This window comes from Lissotriton vulgaris, chromosome 9 (genome assembly GCF_964263255.1).
Source record: "Lissotriton vulgaris chromosome 9, aLisVul1.2, whole genome shotgun sequence".
Classification (NCBI taxonomy): Eukaryota; Metazoa; Chordata; class Amphibia; order Caudata; family Salamandridae; genus Lissotriton; species Lissotriton vulgaris.
In genome coordinates this window covers 424,796,393-424,816,825 of record NC_141697.1, presented here as the reverse complement: position 1 = coordinate 424,816,825, position 20,433 = coordinate 424,796,393, and the positions used below count along the sequence as shown (strand labels likewise).

General features: G+C 46.2%; 1 protein-coding gene across 3 annotated transcripts in view; it reads right to left on the bottom strand.

Moving 5' to 3' along the window:
- The window catches only part of LBHD2 (LBH domain containing 2), a 353,161-nt gene that overhangs the window by 71,325 nt on the left and 261,403 nt on the right, over positions 1–20,433 (bottom strand). For all 3 annotated transcript variants that reach the window (XM_086937843.1, XM_086937845.1, XM_086937842.1), the window contains exon 4: positions 16,021–16,195. In XM_086937843.1, the coding sequence (XP_086793969.1) occupies positions 16,021–16,195 (175 nt within the window). The remainder of the gene's footprint in view (positions 1–16,020; positions 16,196–20,433) is intronic.

The window sequence follows — 20,433 nt, the reverse complement described above, 5'->3', positions numbered from 1 at the left end:
CAAGAGTGTTACACCAGGTAGGTAAAGATGAGGACACACTAGCTTGGGCCAGAGGGGACGTGAAGCTCTGAACGATAGCAAAAATTTCTTTAGAGTTGTTACTGGCTGAGTAAAATTGCCCTTTAGCTAGCGTAATGGCTGCATAGTATATTTTTTGCTTATCTCTGATTTTCCACGTGTCTGCCGGACAGTATCCGCCCCTGCTTACATTCATGCTTCAAGCCTTTGAGGGCTGAGTTGAACCAGGGTTTGGACGGGGATTCCCTACCCAACCTAGTGGGCCATTGTGGGATCAGTGGGATCACCGAGGCAACTGTGTTAGAAACCCAACTAGTGAACCCAACCAGGCGCTCCTCAAGCCCCCCTACCAGAATAGGCCTAGAAGTTTCCAAGGCCAGATTGAGTTCAAGTGGGTAAATTTTTCCAAAGGCTGGTTTGCGGCATGAACACGCTAAAGGCTCAGCATTAAATACTTCCCACGAAAAGAAGTTTACGAAATGATCCGGGCAGGTATCCGGGCAAGGATCCCTTAATAAAAAAGGGAAGTTTGTACAGATAGAGTCAAGTATATGTCCAGAGTGATGAGTGGAAAGGCTGACATGCTGATCAAGTTGATCAAGCTGAGCCAAGTGTAGAATATCCAGCAAGTCACGCGCATCCTTACTATCTGCTTGATCCAGATGGATAATAAGATCACCCAGGACCATATAGTGAGCAAATCTGACCACCCTGGTGATTACAGCATCCCCCCAAGCCTGGGGAAAAGGTCCCACAGGGCAGGGGGGGCTGTAGATCAAAGAACCTCCTAGGGTAAAATGGGCTGAGTAGCGAATGTTGAAGTCAACAGCCTCGTACCCTCCCCGCAAAGTGACATTCCCCCTACGAAGATCCCACTTGTTCTTATAAAAAATAGCAACACCAGCCCTCAGGGCGGTCAGCTCTTGAGTTCTTGTAACCCACAGGTGTGGCAAAAGTGACAACCGGATCAAAAGAGGAATCCAGCCAGGTTTCAGTCCAGAACAGCAGATCAAGTGAGTTGTCCTCTAGAGGGTCGAAAACATTTGCATGATGTTTCCTAAGAGAGCGAGCATTAATCATGGTTGCCCGAATTGGAGGGACCCTAGTCAACTGGCCAGTGGGATTACCATTTTTATTAGACAGAGCAAGCCTCAAGCACAGCTTAAACCAGCAGGATTAACAAATATGCTTTGGAACTTCAGCCACATCCCTGTTACCAAGATGGCAGCAAGTAGTAGAATCAAGGGCCTGTAGAGCAGCCCCTGTATAACTCCACCTGATCTCAGGAGACTTGCTGCAGCATAGCTGGCGCTGGCCGTTTCCTGGACACTGATGGGTGCAGACTGGCTTGCCTTAGGCACATTGGTGCAGCGAGCATTGAAATAGCCCCGTGTGCCAGAAGAACTAGAAAGCCAACTCCCAAAAATGGTGGTTCTTCGTGGCACCACGGGTAACCAGGAAGTGTGCAACAGAAGCAAGCAGCTTCAGATTCAAGCGGAAGGGGACAAGGTAAAATATGTGCAAAACAAGAATTTCAAATTTTAAAATGCGGGTATGAGGACTGTGGTCTGTAGTTTGTGCAAACTCAGCAAAGTAGCAGCATTAACTTCAATTAAAAACGTAGCGGCAAGCACAGAACCCCTAAGGCGCTCACCTCCGCCCAACGCGCATTGAAATAGCCCTGTGTGCCAGAAGAACTAGAAAGCCAACTCCCGAAAATGGTGGTTCTTCGTTGCACCATGGGTAACTAGGAAGTGTGCAACAGCAGCAAGCAGCTTCCGTTCAAAGCAGAAGGGCACAAGGTCAAATGTGTGCAAAACAAGAATGACATTTTTTTAAATGCGGGAATGGGGACTGTGGTCTGTAATCTGTGCAAACTCAGCAAATTAGCAGCATTAAGGTCAATTAAATACGCAGCGGCAAGCCGAGACCCCCTAAGGCCCATGGCAACCAAAACCCACAGCCTACTATGCCCATTTGTCATTCCAGATAGAGGTATCAGCAGAGAGGCTAGTCTCTCTCCACACTGTACTATGCACACCTGTAATCCAGTGAAAGGTCTCAGCGGAGAGGCCAGTACCTCTCTACACTCTACAATCCACACCCGTCATTAAAGAGAGAGGTGTCAGCGGAGAGTCTAGCTCCTTCCTACACACTACTACGAATGCTTATCACCTTGTGGAGGGGTGTTAGTGGAGAGGTTAGACCCAACCCACTCCTCGCTAGATACACCCGATGCCCTGGGGAAAGCTGTCAGCAGAGAGGCTAGTCTCTTCCCAAAACATACTATGCACTTTTGTCATCCAAGAGCGAGGTCTCACCATAGAACCAGTCCCTCCCCACACTACACTACGAAAACCAGTCATTCAAGATAGGGGTCTCAGCAGAGAAGCCAGTCATTCCATAAACCCTACTATGCACACCTGTCATCTGAGAGATAGGTCTCAGCTGAGTGGCCAGTCTCTTCCGACGCCCTACTATACACACCAGTCATTCAAGAGAGGGATCTCAGCAGAGAGGCCAGTACCTCCACACCCTACTATGCACAACTGTCATCTGAGACAGAGGTCTCAGTGGAACGGCTAGTTCCTCCTCACACACTACTATGCATGGTTATCAGCCTGTGGAGGGGTGTTAGTGGTGGAGAGGTTAGTTCCTCCATAGAAGCTACTTTGTACACCTGATGCCCTTGGAAAAGGTGTCAACAGAGAGGCCAGTCCCTCCATGCATCCTACTGGACATCTGATTTATGTTGTAGCGCTTAGAGACCTTCCGGTGATAGGTGCTCTATAAATGTAATCTAACATAACATACTGAGCACACCCATTAGCCCTGAGAAAGATGTCAGTGGAGAGGCTAGTCTCTCTTGGCTCCGTACTACGCACACCTCTCCCTCCCCAAAACATACTATGCACATCTATCATCCACGAAAGTGGCTTCAGGGGAGAGGCAAGTCCATCCTCAAATCCTACTATGGACACCCGTCATCTGAGAGAGGTATCTGAGTGGAGAAACTATTTCCGTCACACACCCTACTATGCACAGCCGTCATTCAAATGAGGGGCGTCAGCGTTGAGGCTAGTTTATTCCCAAATACTGCTACGCATGCTTATCACTCTGTGGAGGGATGTTAGTTGAGCAGTTAGTCCCTCCATACACCCTACTAAGCACACCAGTCAGTCTTGAGAGAGGTGTCAGTGGAGAGGTTAGTGTATTTTCACACACTACTATGCACACTCGTCATCCAAGAGAGGAGTCTCATTAGAGAGGCTCAGTCTCTCCACACATCCTACTATGCACATCTTAGACATGAGACAGAGGTCTCACTGGAGAATCCAGACCCTTTTCACACTATAGTTCAGACACTCATCATCCAAGAGAGAGGTGTTAGCATAGAAGGCAATTGTCCCACACCTCCCTGTAGAGGAGTGTGGCTCAATGGTTAGAGGGGCAGACCCTGATGCAGAGTTCTGGCCCGGGAACAGGGTTCAATTCCCACCTCGGCGGGTCTTGGGCTCAATTTCCTCGGACCTGACAATTCTCGCCTCAGTGCCTATTCTAATCATGGGCCCCACGCTGCAACTCTGGGCAATAGCTTGCTTAACCTCCACACCGGCCCCAACAGCGCTAGGATGCCTGGCTTCACCCTGGGTGCCCAGGAGTGGACACTTCACAGGGAAAGCCAGGAAGGGTTCCACAGCGGTATGAGTAATAGCGCCAGGAAACCGCTCGGTGGCAGTGCGCTCTACAAATACCTTGGCATTTACATTTACATTTAGAATGCACACCTGTCATCTGCGACATAGCTGTTAGTGCAGACACGAGTCTGTCCTCGCACTCTACTATGCACAACCGTCATCCAAGAGGGAGGTACTAGCAGAGAGGCTAGCCCTCCCACACACTACTATGCATTCTTATCACCCTTTGGGAGTTGTTAGTGGAGAGGTTAGTCTCTCCCTATCCATACTACATACAACTGACACCCTGTGGAAAGCTATGAGCAAAGAGAGAAGTCTACCCACACACCTCACTATACACACCCGTCATCCAAGAGAGGGGTCTCATTAGAGGATAGGGCAGTCACTCAACATTCCCTACTATGCTTACCTGTCATCTGATAGAAAGGTCTCAGCAGAGAGGCCAGTCCCTCCCCACAACCTACTATGCACACCCATCATCTGAGAGAGGCGTCTGAGCAGAGAAGCCAGTCCCAAACCATGTAGTACTATGGCCATCTGTGTCCCAAGAGAGGGATCTTAGTGGAGGGGCGAGTCCCTCCAGACACCCTACTACGCACATCTGTCATTTGAAACAGAAGTCTCAGCAGAAAGGCCATTTCCTCCCCACACTCTAATAGACACACCTGTCATCTGAGAAAGAAGTCTCAGCTGTGAGACCAGTCCCTCTCCACATCCAACATGCATAGCTGTCATCCAAGAGACAGATGCCAACGGAGAATCAGTCTGACCCCATATTCTAGTACACACATTTGTCATCCAAGAGAGACATCTCAGCGTAGAGGCCAGTCTCTCCCCATACTCCATTACATACAACTGTTGTCAGATAGGGAGGTCTCAGTAGAGAGGCTGTTCTCTCCGCTCACACCTTACTAAGCAAATCAGTCATCCAAGAGAAAGGTTGCATGTAAAAGACCACTCACTGTCTTCATCCTAGTATTCTGAGTGATGATTCCAGTCTCTTCAGTTTAGAACCTTTTTTTATATATTAGGCTTAATAGTCTTGTGGGAGTCAGATACATATTTGGGTTGGGACAGCTGTTAGAATACTTCCACTCTTGCAAGATGTCAATATCAAAATAAAAATTGAGTCATTATATGGAAGCATTGTTGGTTAAAGAGTGTTAGTTTTGTAAAGGAGTTAAAGGAGTGTGGTATTCAATGAGTTTGTAATTCTGTTGCAATCCCATGAGAATCTTGCAGGAGTAATTTGCAAGCTTCAGGAAGTGAAGCTTGCCGCATGAGGTTTGTATGATCTAGTGAGAGTCTCTTGAGACCCGCGTGGAAAATTACTGCAAGAGTTTTGCAAGATCGTATGGGAAGGAGTAGAGAAAAAGTACCAGGTTTTATTACGGTTGACCAATTGTTAACATTGTCACTACATGGCTGAAGAAATGCTGTGATGTAATTGGCTCCACAATTACAGATAGCTGAAACTGTGCTTGGTGGTTTGGAGGAGAAGGAAGTCTCTTTGACTTGTGCTCAGCAGAGGTGTTTTTTTTAAAGTAAAATATAATGGTGTCTTCCACTGTGCATGCGCAAAGGCCATGTGTGTTGGGTGTTTGTCAATCCACAGGTCCTGAACGCAGAGCCTGGCTTTAAGTCAAGATCTGCGGCCAAACCCCTGTCTTGCACGGCCGAAGGCTGCGTACGGGGAATTTGCTACAGATATATTGTGATAAGATATTACTTTACACTAAAAAACTTTGGAATTCACTGAAAAAGCAAAGGCTAAAGTGAAGTTATACATAAGTAAGGTAGTAAGATTTTAACTCATGTTAAAAAAAAACCTTTCAAATTCACAGAAAAAATCAATGGTTAAAGTGAAGTTAAATGTAGATCTTCTAATAATAATTAAAAACCTTTTTTATAAAAAAAAGCACTGAAATTTATCACTAACACGTAAATAACATAAGTATAACGTACACTGCTATGACCTCACATATTACATCACTGATGACATATGAAATCTACGGCATTGCATTATATTATTTTATTAACAGAGGACTTACGTATAACTCCACTTTAACCTTTGTTTTTTCAGTGAAAAAACAAATATGACTTCACTGAGCATGTCACTTCACTTTATTATATGGCCTTTCTATAGCGTCAATTTGATCTTTGTTTTCCTTCAGAGAATTCCTTGGGGGGGGTTTTCACAAAAGCTAAAATCTTAAAGCCTTATCTAAATATAATATCATTTTAACCTTTATAATTTCTGAGATTTTCTTTGCAAAGTAAAATCTTAATATTAAACCTAACTATAATGTCACTTTAACAATTGTTTTTGCAGCGAATTTCAGTTTTTTAAAAATCATATTCAGCTAACTACCTCAATGAGCATAGCTTTAGGCTATGTGTGACCTTGTGTGGTGGGAGGTGGGCTGCATGTCCTGACATTTGGCCGGGCCCTCTGCCCAACTCCACATGGGTAGCTAGAATGCTTCTGTGCATACCCCCAAACCAACGATGTTGGCAAAAAGCCCTCTCACCCAATCATTTCACTCCTGCGGGATCAACCATGCAGATATCATTTAACTAGAAAAGCACATTTCACAAGAAATGCTTAACCAATTTACAGCAAATCACAAAAAGCATGCTTTCTGAGTAAAGTTCTAACGTTCTGCTACAATTGATGTAATTCTGTTCAACTGTGTTTATTGCTCTCTATTGCTTCTCAAAATGACATATGGATTTTTACATGGGAAAATTATGTTTAGGGGCCACCATTTTCTCTGGCCCACCTTCACTGATCACCTCAATACTATCTAGGAAGGAGCTGAGGTGGAGGAACTTTTTTCCGAACGTTTTGTGAAGGCTTGCTAAACAGTGGCAGTTATTAGTGAAACATACACATTTCCTATGGAAAGTGCGACCTCATATATAACTACACCGGGGCTACTGCCAGTGTGTGTGTGTGAAGAGGGCTTTTTGTGTGTGCATTAAAAATAAACTACACGTACTGTGGTGCTATTGCTCTTATATTACCAAATGATCTCCCCGCCTGCTGCCTATCCTGCCTGCTAATTATCCTAGTTCTGCCGTTCAGTAAATCTGAACAGTGAAATGTTGACATGATTGGCCTGGTTGATTTGGAAGCATAAATTGCAACACTCTGGTTTAACTCGCAGGACAGTGTTTGCACATCTGCAGGAAAGCCACCACTATACACCCTCACCCCATAAAAATACAATAAAAAAATGAACTGCCCTATATAACAGGTATTGGTCTCTTCATTTTATTGTAAGTCACTAATCTTCTTCTCTCTATTGTCAGTTGAGGTGCAAGGTGTAGGAGTTGGCGATCTAGTGGCCAACACATGTGCACCCACCACTTCCACAGGCCAGGTGTGGCCTGCGGGGTTAAATAAAAGGAGGGCGGCCGCTCGTGGTCATCACTTCCGACCAGTACACTAACGTTGTCTCCGTGTGTGTCATTTGCGTGCTCCTGCCCCCGCGCAAATAATAGCCACCCCTGAGGTACCTGAGCCTTACCTCCAGGGCACGATACTACACTGGCAACGAGCGGAGGGGGCCCGACCCTCGCTCTCACCACACGCTAGTCCGCACCGCAGCCGCCCCTGGAGCAATACGACGCGCCCGCGAGCTGCGTGCGGCGTAGGCAGCCGGGCGTCTGCCGTGTGTGCACGCCCTGGACCCACCTCCGCAACGGCCGCGCCTGAGGCAGGAGAGATCGTGGAAGTCTGGGTGCCAGGCAAGGAGGCACACAGCTGTGAACCTGACACCCCGCTTACACGCACCCAGGCCGTGCTGGATGAGCAGGCCACACCCCTGCTGAACGACGTAGCTCTGGGCCCTGCCGGAGGCCTCGCCTGGCGGAGCTGGAACGACCGAGGGAAGGACTCTGGTGCTGAGCCAGAGCCCCCAAGAGGACATACCAAAAGGATACACAAACAAAAGGAAAAGTAAGGAGAAAGAGAGGGAATATCCATACACCAAGCAGCTGAACAAAGGCACACGTGGGCAGCAGTGGTTTTCATGGCACCCTGTCCCCGTCACTAGCCTGTACAATAGACAGAGGAGGAGTGGGGACACTGCAGAACACCAGGTGGGTCACCCTGCGCCACCCTCCCCTAAGCCCCGCCAGAGCACGAGGCGCACCACCTGCCTGAGCACGTTCAAGAGCACCCACAGCCAACGCCATGGGGGACGACGCCCAAGCCGCAGCGCCAGTCCGCATGCCCTTCCAACATGCAGCGTCAGGAGTCCTACCTCCTTTCAGTGAGTTGGAAGATCCTGCATCAGCCTCCCCAGGTTGGAAAATATGGATAGAACGCCTCAAAAACTATTTTGTCACGACCAGAAAGACGGGCAACGCAGTAAAGAGGTCTTTGCTGTTACACTATGCGGGGGACGAGATTTTCAAGCTTTTCAAACATCTACCCAACACAGGGGCGGCAAATTACTATGACGCGGCAATAACAGAGCTAAACGGCCATTTTGATCTGCAGCTAAACCCTGATTTTGAACTCTTCAAGCTCAGACAAGCCCGCCAGAGGGAAGGAGAATCTATGGACATGTTCTACGCCCGACTCCGGGAGCTTGCCAGCACGTGCACTGATGAGGACCAGCCAAAAGAGATCAGAGAACAACTAATCCAGGGGTGCCGCAACAAGACTTTAAGATGACTCATATTGCGAAAACCAAGAATTGCGCTTGAGGACATGCTGATACTAGCAAGATCACATGACCTGTCCGCGGCTAGAGCAAACAAGATGGATCAAGTCCTACTGAAGCCCCACGGGAAATCCGACTCCGTCAAGACGGAATGTGCCGATGCCATTCGGACCGAACCCAGAGGAGACTCCTCAGAAGACGAGGAAGAAGAGGTATACCTAGTATCCTTCGCAAGAGAACTCAAACAGCGCCGCCGGCCACAACCAACGTGCATGGTTCACGTCGCGGGAACGGAAGAAGTAAAGGCAGTCATCGACACGGGAGCGACGGTGAAAGTCATGGGACTCCAGCAGTACTGATGCCTACGACCTCGCCCTCCTGTAGTACCATCAAAAACCCAGATCTACGCATACGGAGCCGACACGCCCCTACCACTGAAAGGTAAGATATCAGTACGCATCAAAGCAGATGATCTCGAAGTAATGGTGACTATACATGTCATTGACAGAGAAGCGGACACCCTCCTAAGCAGCCACACTGCGGAAGATCTCAGACTTATCTTGTTCGCAAGAAGGATCCAGACGTACCAAGTTGAAGAGTTACTTAACCAATTCCCTGAACTCTTCCAAGGGCTGGGGTGTATCAAGTGTGACCCAATCAAGCTTCACATAGACAAGCCGGTCGCCCCGGTTGCCTTGCGGCACAGGAGAGTCCCATTCCACTTACGGCCACTGGTGGAGAAGGAGCTAGAGGCCCTAGAAGAGCAGGGAGTCATCTAGAAAGTATCCAGGCCCACACCTTGGGTGTCCCCGATGGTCATCGCCAAAAAGCGGAAACAGCCCGGGGCCATACGCCTCTGCATTGATATGAGACTCCCAAATAAAGCCATCCGACGGGAACGCCACATAGCACCGACAATGGATGATATCATTGCAGACTTCAACGGGTCCAAGTCGATCTCAAAAATCGACTTGAACGCCAGGTACCACCAGCTGCCCCTATCTTAGGAAAGCCGGTGCATCACCATTTTCAGCACCCACCTAGGACTGAGGAGGTACAAGCATCTAAACTTCGGGATATCCTCAGCAGCTGAGGTATTCCAGAACACAATACGAGAACTGCTGTCTGGTCCGGGGTGTTGAACGTGAGCGACGATATTCTCATCCACTCCGCGACGGCCGTTGATCACCATAAACACCTCCGCAACATACTAAAACGCCTCAGTGAATATGGAGCAACCCGCCATAAGGATAAATGCCAGTTTTTCCAACCATCCCTCGAATTCTTCGGCTACGTGTTCAACCAGGAAGGTATCCTAGTGGACACAAGGAAGTCGCAGGCGATCAAGGATGCCCCCGCACCGACAACACCAACAGAAGTACGGAGCTTCCCGGGTATGGCCACGTACTGTGGAAGGTTTATACCGGGGCTGGCAACCCGAGCAGAGCCGCTGCGGGCCCTTACAAAAATGGATGCAACCTGGCACTAGAGTCCAAGAGAGGAAGAGGCCTTCCAAAGAATAAAGGACGCCCTCCTAGGAGAAGCCACACTGATCTACTTTGACCCCACAAGGAAAACAGAAGTACTGGTCGATGCGAGCCCCGTGGGACTCAGGGCAGTATTGGCTCTAGAACACGAACCGGGCCACTGCGGCCTTAGCGTTCGTCAGCAATTCCCTCACGCCTACAGAAACGAGGTACGCTCAGATCGAGCGAGAGGTCCTAGCCATCAAGTGGGCCTGCACCCATTTCCATATGTACCTCACGGGACAGACATTCATCATGGTTACAGACCATCAGCCCCTGGTTCCGCTTTTCAAAGGAACAGCCCCTCACCCACCTCCGCGCATCGAGCGATGGGCCGCTGAGCTGCAACAATATGACGTGGAGGTGGTATATTGCCCAGGATCCAAGAACCCGGCTGATTTCCTCTTGAGGCACCCAGTTCGGTCGGAGAAGCAAGAAGAAGCTGATGATGTCGACTAATCTGCCCATCTGATATCTCTTGCAGCCTGTCCCAGAGCATGACCCTAGATGATGTGAGGGAGGCTGCCGCCACCGAAGCAGTCTACGCCAGGATATTGCGTGCAGTGCAAGAAGGATTGTGGATAGACTACCTGCGTCAAGCCAACTCGTGGACCTAGAAGATCGTGACACCCTAACGAAAATGTGGTGGGTACGTCACGAGCTCAGCGCCACCAGCCGCGACATCCTGCTGAGAGGGTCCAGGTTAGTGATCCCGCAGAGCCTCAAACATCGGGCAGTCCAAATAACCCACAGATGTCATCAAGGGGTAACTAAGATGAAGGCAGGAATGCGAGAAAAGGTCTGGTTCCCTAAGCTAGACATGGTCTAGCTGTGGAAGGTTTATACATGGAGGAGGAATACGTCCGACGCTGTTCACTGTGCCAGCTGACAAGCGGCCCTGAGAAACCAATGCCAGTCATCACTGAGAAGGCCTGCACCGTCCCGTGGTCCACAGTGAGCGTAGACTTTGGGAGTTTCCCGGGAGGAAGACACACGCTGGTGGTCATAGATGCATACTCAAAGTACCCCATAGTAGAACCCATCGTGTCCACGGCCATCAACCACGTCGGACCAGTGTTGGAGAAGATCTTCGCCATGTTCGGTTTTCCCCAAGAAGTACACAGTGAGAACGGTCCGCCATTCCAAGGGTCAGAGTTTGCCACATTCCTCAAACAGCGAGGCATATTACACCGGAGTGTCACCCCTCAGTGGCCCTAGTCCAACGGAGATGTCGAACGTTTCATGCGCACTCTAAACAAGATGTTCCGCATAGCGGTCGTGAAACAAGCAGACCCGGAATAGAGACTCCACGAGTTTCTAAGGGAATACCGAAACACACCTCACTGTACGACCCAGCGGAGTCCGTGGGCCCTTATGCTCCATGGTCCCCTTGGAGACCTACTCCCTACCTGCCCCGGGTGGTCGTCACCCCCGCTGGAGGCCGAAGAAGTACAAGAGAGAAGGATACGACACAATCACGACGCAAGCATCGGCTATTGCGCCACCCCAAGAATGATCCGCCCTGGAGCGACAGTCATCCTATGAAACTGACGTCAGGGAGGAAAGTTCTGGACGAACTACGAGCCAGGCACCTGGATGGTCACTGCTCACCATGGCACCATGGTAACTGCTCTTAGAGGAGAAGAAGAAGTATCCAGGAACATTTCATGGTTCAAGGAGGTCCCGTCAAAACACCCCCGAGAGACCTCAAGAGGCCAAACAAGCTCCATGGCCACCGCCACGCTCGAAGGCTGGGAGGAAGAGTCGGGAAGTGGCGAAATCACTGAGACTCCGGAGGCAAGCCCCTCACCTCAGCCAGTGACTCGCTCCGAGAACCCTAGCCTGGATAGCACGGGCGTGCGCACCGAAGCCCAAAGATACAGCCTCAGGCCGAACCCCTGCCCAAGTCAGCGGGTGAGGGACTATGCCCGCTGAAGGTGTCCGGACTCTGCCAACAGAGGTTCATGCAAGTACTGAGATTATATATTGGACCTGTTTGACATGTTTACAGCATTGTGTTTGTTTTAAGAAAAAAAAGAACTGAGTTGGATAGGGATGTAGCAGTTGGCGGTCTAGTGGCCAACACATGTGCACCCACCACATCCGCAGGCCAGGCGTGGCCTGCGGGGTTAAATAAAAGGGGGTGGCCGCTCGTGGTCGTCACTTCCGACCAATACACTAACTTGGTCTCTGTGTGTGTCATTTGCGCGCTCCTGTCCCCGCACAAATAATAGCCACCCCTGAGGTACCTGAGCCTTACCCCCAGGGCACGATACTACACAAGGCCTGGATGGAGAGGAGTTAAATTGCCCCTGCTGCGTTCAACTTTTGACTGCCATGATTGTAAGTATGGAGATTGCAGAGTGTAAATTGCTTTATTTATTTACATAGCTATAGTTGGATAATAAAGGGTTGTCATCAGGCACTCTGAGATAAAAGCTATCCAGGTTTTTCTTGTTTACAGGCCTTTCCCGAGAAAATATCTGACTTGTTGGCTGGTAGTATAACGGTTTTAACACGCATTTCTCTCGTTCGCTGGCGAATTTGTGTATTTAGCTGCTTCCCAGGCAATGTTGGGAAAAATCAATGCAGCTCCAACCATGATGAATAATTTGGGTAATTATATACCTGTTTGGAATAATATTTGACGCACATTTAGGGACTGTTGGAAAAACCATCCAGCTTTCAGTCATATAATAACTTTGATTATTTACAGACCCAGCCAGAGAAAATATTCAGCCTGTTTCCTGAAACTAAAGCATAAGAAACGTGCATCCTTCGGGCGAAGCTGGTTTTGCTTATTTACAAACCTAACCTGATGTAATGAACTGAGTATTCTGACATTTTATGTGTATAACTATGCAAATGTCAGCGTGGTAAGGTGTTGGAAATTCCCATGCTGGGGTAAGCCACTTCTCTGAAGCGGTGCTGCGGAGAGACGAAGTCAGATCATAAGAAACACAATGGAAGTAGATGGAAGGGGTTTGTTTGAAGAGGAAATAATCTAGAATAGCAGGTGTTCGTTTTTTGACCAAAGGTCTGTTTTTTTGATGAAACATCTACTATATTCCAGGTACGGGCAGTAGGGGAAGAGTACATGGCGACAGCGGCACGAGTCGAAGTAGGGTGGGGTAGTGGGGCACTCATTTTACCCTAGAGAGGGAGAGACTCGTGTTTTGGTACACAGCTGCTATGTTGAATGTTGTAATTGTTTCGCTTACTTAAAGCTTCATTATGAGCTGCCCAGTAATCCTCTTGTTAACTGTGGCCTCCCCAGATGTACTGATACCCGCGGAGCTGTTAATCTCAGAGAGCCGGAGTTACCGGGGATGAAAAACGGGAGACTGAAGATCACCTTAGAAAACAGGAATTACCAGAAGAAACAATAATTCTGGGCCCGCTTCCCTCATGCAATTACTCAGTTATCCTCAGATTTGAAATGTCAGAGTGAAAATCAACAGATCAAAACTCCGATGGGGTCGCGGCCTCATGGAAATTATCAGGATGTTAGTAAAGAGTTTTTTAGAGTTCTTTTCCTCGTAATTCCCTCTGCTTCACCCACAATGCTCCTTCTTCCCAACAGTATGGTGTAAAGCTACATATCAAATTATTTGTGCTGCATTTTTATAAAGGGGGATCATCTAAGCACTTTCTGCCGCCAGCATTTTTTTTTATATTAATACCCCACCTATAATATCTCGCATCTTCCGATACCAATAAACTGTTAGTCATGCCAAATTAAAATTGTACAATTATCTAAAACCTTTTGAAACGCAAAACAGCATACAGTTTACTTTAAACTCCCAAACTGTAAATTTCTTACTCCATTTATCTAATCCCTGGGGGACATTTCACATCAAAATCGATCGCCACTTTTATTCCAGCGTTAAACAGAGGCTAGTGCAGTGCAGAGGTTGGATGATACATGACACCTACATTTTACTCAAGTAACGCCCCATTGATATTCACCCGTTATCTTCAGCATATATTTTGCAACTGGCATTCAGAAAAAGGGAATACAAAATTTACGAAATATTTCCCTGGCCAATTACTAACAGGCTGGGCGCCATGATTCACGCGACTTAATCTAACAATACTCCAGTAAATACATCCTTCTAGGAAAGAGCTGCAGTTCGAAAGAAAGCGAGCCAGCACCATACAAATGTTGATGATTAAAAAGGAACAGATGTAGAGCACGTGCTGACACAGTAAAACTTGGGCGGCTGCATGGCGGAAATGAGGTCAAGGGGGGATTTGTGTCTAATATCTCACATTTAAGAGCTGGAGGGGAATAGCTACTCTGCTGTCAAAGAAGCAGGCATGCTAGCACCAGAACACAGCCTATTTCGGTTCTGACAGTGGTGGCCGGCTGCAGTAAAACATTACCTATGGCAGCAATCTGAATGTGGATCCAGGGACCCTAAATACATAATGAGTCGAACAGCACTTATGCTGTTTGACTCGTTCATGACAAGGTGATAGTACTCATACGCTACCACCTTGAACCACAGACTGTTTTATTGTTCAGATGAACTAGTTCTGGTGGTTTTGTGTTGATTATAAGCATTTTTCCTCAATGCCGAGAAGTTTTGCAGAGATAGTTCACCAGATCACAACTCACAAATTCCCTTTTATATGCAAGGCAAGTGCAACACATAAATTGGGCAATTGGTGCAGGTCAAAAGAGTTACAAAAAAACCTAACTGTGCAGTACCTGCATGTAATGGGACGAGGCAGACGCCTGATACGATGGTTCGCAGCCACGTTGCTTCAACACGTAGCGATCAATTTAGACCCCCTCAGGCTTAAATGGGAGCAAGATCTGGGTAGACAATTTTCAGACAAAGAGTAGGGACAGGTACTGGCCAGCCCACTTAAGATACCCAGGAATGCGAGGTTCAGGCAGATCCAATATTACATCATGCAGCGATCTTACTACACGGCGGCAAAAATGAACAGATACTTTAATCGGACTGACACCACGTGTCCTAGATGCTCAGTTCTAGACACAGACTTGATACACATGCTGTGGAGTTGTGCTAGTCTTAACACCTATTGGAAAGACGTGGCAGACGGACTACAGGCCTGCACAGTGAGAGAACTACCCTTCGAAAGGCCGTTATACCTGCTGCATCGATGCCGCAGAACGCGCAAGACCAAGGTTGCATCCAGGTTCTTTGACTTGGGTATTATAGCTGCCAAACGGCTAATTACAAAGCGAAGGAAGGCTACTGACCCTCTGCACATCCAGGCTTGGAGACACTCCAAACTCGCATGGGCTAGGGCAGAGGGCATCACGATTCGCAGCGAAGAAATAACTGGCCTTAGGAAAGTACCAATAGCTACACACTGGGAGGCGATCCTTGTGGCACTGCAACAACACTCCAACATGCCGGTCCAACCAGCACTGGCGCCCGTCCCGGAGGGGCAATGCTGCACACTCAACTAGTATTCCTGAGGCACCCACATGCGCTAACCCTGCAGCTAAGACAGGTGCTGGTGCGTTCAGGGGTCGTATGGATGCAGTAATTGGCATAGACATAGCAGACGACATTCCATTACCCACGCATAGGCAAGGGGAGGTACTCCAACTTGGTTCCAAGTTCTAAATCCCTCACCACGGTGTGGTTAAAAAAAATACAGTTTATCATGGTTTCCTACATCACTTCAGCAACTCGAGGTTACTGCCTATACATGGCAAGTTGTAGGCTCTCTCACAAGGTCAGACCCAGAAAGATGATTACGTCCTGATGTAATTTAATTGGTACTGTCATACATGCATGCTCAAAGTATAATCACTTGTAAAGATGTTATAGTTAAAAGAAATGCTGTAAGTGACCTAAAGACACACGCTGCTAACCATGTAACACTGTTTATAAATGTTACTGCTGTTTAAAAAACATCAAAATCAATAAACAGATATAAAGAAAAAAAGAGTTGCTAAATTACCTGAACCAGTGCAAAAGCGCCCAACATTAATTCACAACTGACAAGAACTGGAGCATTTGACCTGATCTGGTCCTTTGAACTCATTCATTAACACTGCAACTCAAATTGCCAATTTTGGTTGCATGCTATTGAGATCTACTAACTGGTGCTCACCTGCTTTTGATCCTTTTTGGCCGTGGGCAGGACTTTTATCATCTGTCGGTGAAAAATCATTAGGTGGCCAACGAAGCTCCCCACTTTCAACCTCTCCAGATTCAGTGGGATCCACTACAATCGACGGTAATCGTTTTGACAATTTGGGGTACTTCTCACGTGCATCTGGAAAAATCTAAGAAGATGTGATGTTATATGAGACTCAATCAAATGAAGAAGCATACCAACGTTTTCAATGGTCCAAAATGTTATTCGAGAGGGACAACATGCAAGGGCGAGAACTGGGTCTAGAAATAAAACTGGCCTATTAGAAATTATTTTAATCAATGCTTCAAAAACAGGCATAGACTGCAGGTGAACTTTGAAAGAGGTGGAGCAATAAATATCTGACTGGAATTTATTGCCCACATCCAATTCCTCTAAGGGTGCATAAGACAATGTTTGCCCTCAAAAAACATTCACACATAACGGTGCCAAATGCTGCGTTTACAGCATACTTTATATACTAGCACACGGACAGAAGTTCTGACTCAGCACTAATGAAATATTTCAGTACTTTCATGGTGGGCTAGTCAATCCTTACATTCCACAAGGCAGTTCGAGATTGATCATTCAAAAAAAAAGAAAGTGGAAAATTGGTGTGAAAGCGATGCATTTTTTTTTATCCAATTTCCATCTTTCTTTACTTCTATATTCTGCTTTCTTTCCACTTGCTGTTCCAATTAGAATCTAGTTTGTTATAAATGAGTACTTGGAAGGGGCAGGGTGGAAAATCAAATCTTCTGCAAATCTTGCAATCACAGCCTCTAGACAGCAGAACTAGGCAAAAGAGGTATGTTTATAATACACTGCTACTTTACAATGCCCAGGCACGTGTTAGGACAAGTCAGGAACATTTTTACATGAACTTTACATGCTCAAGTAATAGACAGCAAAAGTAAAAATACCATAAGAACTTTATTAATATAGATGGTAAAATGAAACCACACAGGTCATAAAATATTTTTCATAGCAATAAGTGCGCCTCTTGCCACCATGGCACCAACATCAGCAATGTGGGTCCTGAACGCAGCATAAATTATTACTCAGATGTCATTTTAAAGTATATATTTCAAAGCTGCAATCATTTAGCCACAGACATCCGCTTTCCATTTTTTTGAAAATGCACACATTTTTTTAGTGGATATATTTCAGTTGTGTATAAACTCAGTTCACCCAATTAAAAGCTTGTTATGTTTTTAACCAAAAATTATTTTCATTTTTACTTAATGCATATTGGATACTCATACGTTATCTTTCTATTTTCATCAAATACACCCATGTGCTGCTGCCACACATGGAAAGAGTCTACGTTTCATGCTCATCATTCACTCTAAGATACGTCAAGGATGTCAATAGCCATGAATGCAAGGATAGTTAGCATTACATCAAGAATGCACACAATGTGTCAGGATTGACATTACAAATGCCATGATTGTGCCCAGAATAACCACAATATGTCACCGATGGGGACCATTATATTAGAGGCAACGTTACACGCTGAAGAGCCTCAATTATGTCAAGAATGTGCACCTTATACCATGGTCACTACGGTTAAATGGATAGCGGTATTTGCATAGGAAATGTCCACAATATGTAAGAAAACTGGCACCATTATTACGTCCATGCCCCTCTATGCTAGTAATAGGCTCAATTATTGCAAACGTGCTTTCAATATGTCAAGGATGGCTACCAGTATGCCAGCCATAGTCCTACATATGCCAACATGTCCATAATACTTTAACGTTGAACGGTCTCACACATGCCTACATTTACACCATACTTTAACGTTGAACACAATTATATCAAAGACAGCCATAATTATGGCAAGGAGTATGCCAATGATGCTCATCATGATGCCACGTTAACCACTATGTCATTTATGCCTAAAGTTGTGGGGCAGCTTTTGCAAAGGTCACAATTACGCTAACGTCCAGCGAAGATCCCCCAAGAAATACACATGCTCAAATGCATCCTTACACTCGAACAGAAATGCACCCACTTATATAAGCTGATCAGCACACATTCACACAACACAAATATTCACACAGACAGCTCTTCACTCCTTAACCAAACAATGTTCTGCTGCAGCAAGCTTTTGAGCACTGCTAATTGCAGTCTTCTGGCTTCTCTATATCTGGATAGAAGATGTGGGAATACCTGCATCCTCATCAAGTACTGCCATTTCATATATTTTCAAACAGCTCCTTCAATTTATAGAAAACATTTGAAGTACTAGTCATCACACTCATTAGAAATTGTAAAGTAGAACAAAAAATGACCATAAAAAATGGTGATTTGATGTTGTTTTATTTATTCTTGGTTCTTTGCAACTGAGAAATTAAAGCCAACACGTGTTTCACCCTGCTGCAGCACACAAGCATTTGACTTTTTCAAGGCCATTATTATCATTACTATATAAATCAGTAATAAGGTACAAAAACGCAAAAACATGGCTTACAAACTGGTGAACCTGTGGTAACAGGTGTTTTAAACTTTTTCTAGATTAAGTAATCAAATGCATACACACTTGTGAGTTACCTTACACTCATGAGAAGCTGCAAGCAAAAATGGAAGGATGCCCATCAGAGGCATGTGTTTACTGTAAAATTGGTGTCTAGTTAGGTTCTCCTTGTTGAGAAAATTGGTGGTGGGAAAGGTGGAGGGCATAGCTCGTGAAAATGGAAAAAGCAAGTCAGTATTATGGCATTGGTACCTGGAGTGCAATGTGTAAGTCAATAGGCTACTCAGTAGATGTCAGTCTGTCCTATATACAGTAAATATGAAAATAGGTCAGAGCAACAGCGATGTGATCTGTGCCCAGAACGAACCATTATAGATCGGAGGGAAGTATGCAGGTATCAATTAGGTGCGGGCGGACAACTCCGCTCCACCAGCCGAGTGTGCTGAGATTTCCCTACTCTGCGCTCCGCTGAGTACGCGGAGTAGTGAAAAAACTGAGACTCTGCAGCAGAGCGGAGTTAGCCAGCCCCCCACCCAGCTGAATTGGCCTACCCTGGCTCATTGTGGATTGGATATAATACCTTAGGATGGTCATATTGACGATGGATTATATGATGTGCAATGTGTTATGTAGATAAGCACAATTTAGAAAACAAAAGCAAAAGAATAGCTTGATTCACACAAAAAAGAGTAGGCCAGTTCATCTGGGCGGATCTCAAAAGGTCCCCATTGTGAAAAAGGGGGCACCCTGGGCAAGATATTGGAGGTCGAGAGTAGTGTATACTGTCTCAAAAAAACTCAACCAAAGTGTCTTCAGCCAAAGAGCCTAGAGGATCCGTCATGTAGTGGTTCAGGTCGATTGTAAGGAGTTTTCTTTTTATTTGGGAAAGAAGTGGAATTCAGCACTTTATACTATATGAGACAATTGGTATCTGATTCCAGATTATTTGAACCAGAAGTGTACCCTTATTTTGAGGTATCGTTTTGAAAATATATGAAAAAACATTACTTGATTAGGATGTAAATATCCCCTTATCTCCTAGCAATTTTTGATTACTCATACTGTGAGGGGTGGGGGTCATGCCCTCAAGGGGATACTTACTTACAAATCCTCTAATATTCAACCAACATGGCAATTTTTAAATACTTGAATCTTAAAACCCTTATTTCCGTAAATAATTTCATTACCTGTTTACATCCAGAAAAAGCATCGTTAAACACACAAAATGTGATGGGGAAAATGCTTGCAATAAGCCTTACCACTGGCAATGGCTCAGGGTAGCATTCCAACCCCACATTGCATGTGTTCTGGTTCAAGAAGGACCAGGCCTGGCAGTTTGGGCAGGACTGTTTCTACTGGAATAGAGTCAAGACAGATTTGCATATGGTGGATTCAAGTTATGTTGACATGGTGGGCAGAATAGCAATGGGTTGGAATACTATCCCATGCAAATGCCAGTGGTTAGACTTCTTGCAAGCATTCTTCGCATCACCTTTTGTATGTTTAAAGAAGCCAAAAGGATGGTGGAACCTTCTTTACCAATGCACCTGACCACAATAACCAAAGTAATATTTTCCCTTTAAATCTGAAGAAGGGGACTATGTGCACACCGAAAGACACCCACCATCCCAATGATAGTTCTATACAGAACTTAAACACAGTTGAATTTATAAGCACAGGTGCACCACATATAGGAATTGTGCAAACTAGGTCACGAGTTTGTCACAAAAGATACTGAGAATCAATTCCAAAACAATTTTTATCAAAAAAGATTTTTCTGGGGGGGCGTGGCTAGCAGCCGATCATGGCGGCAGCATAAGGGACGAGCTCCGCGGCTGAAGCGGCCTCTTCGTCGATCCGACACAAAATCCGTCACAATTGCAAGCCCCAAAGGAAGGTACCGGATCCCA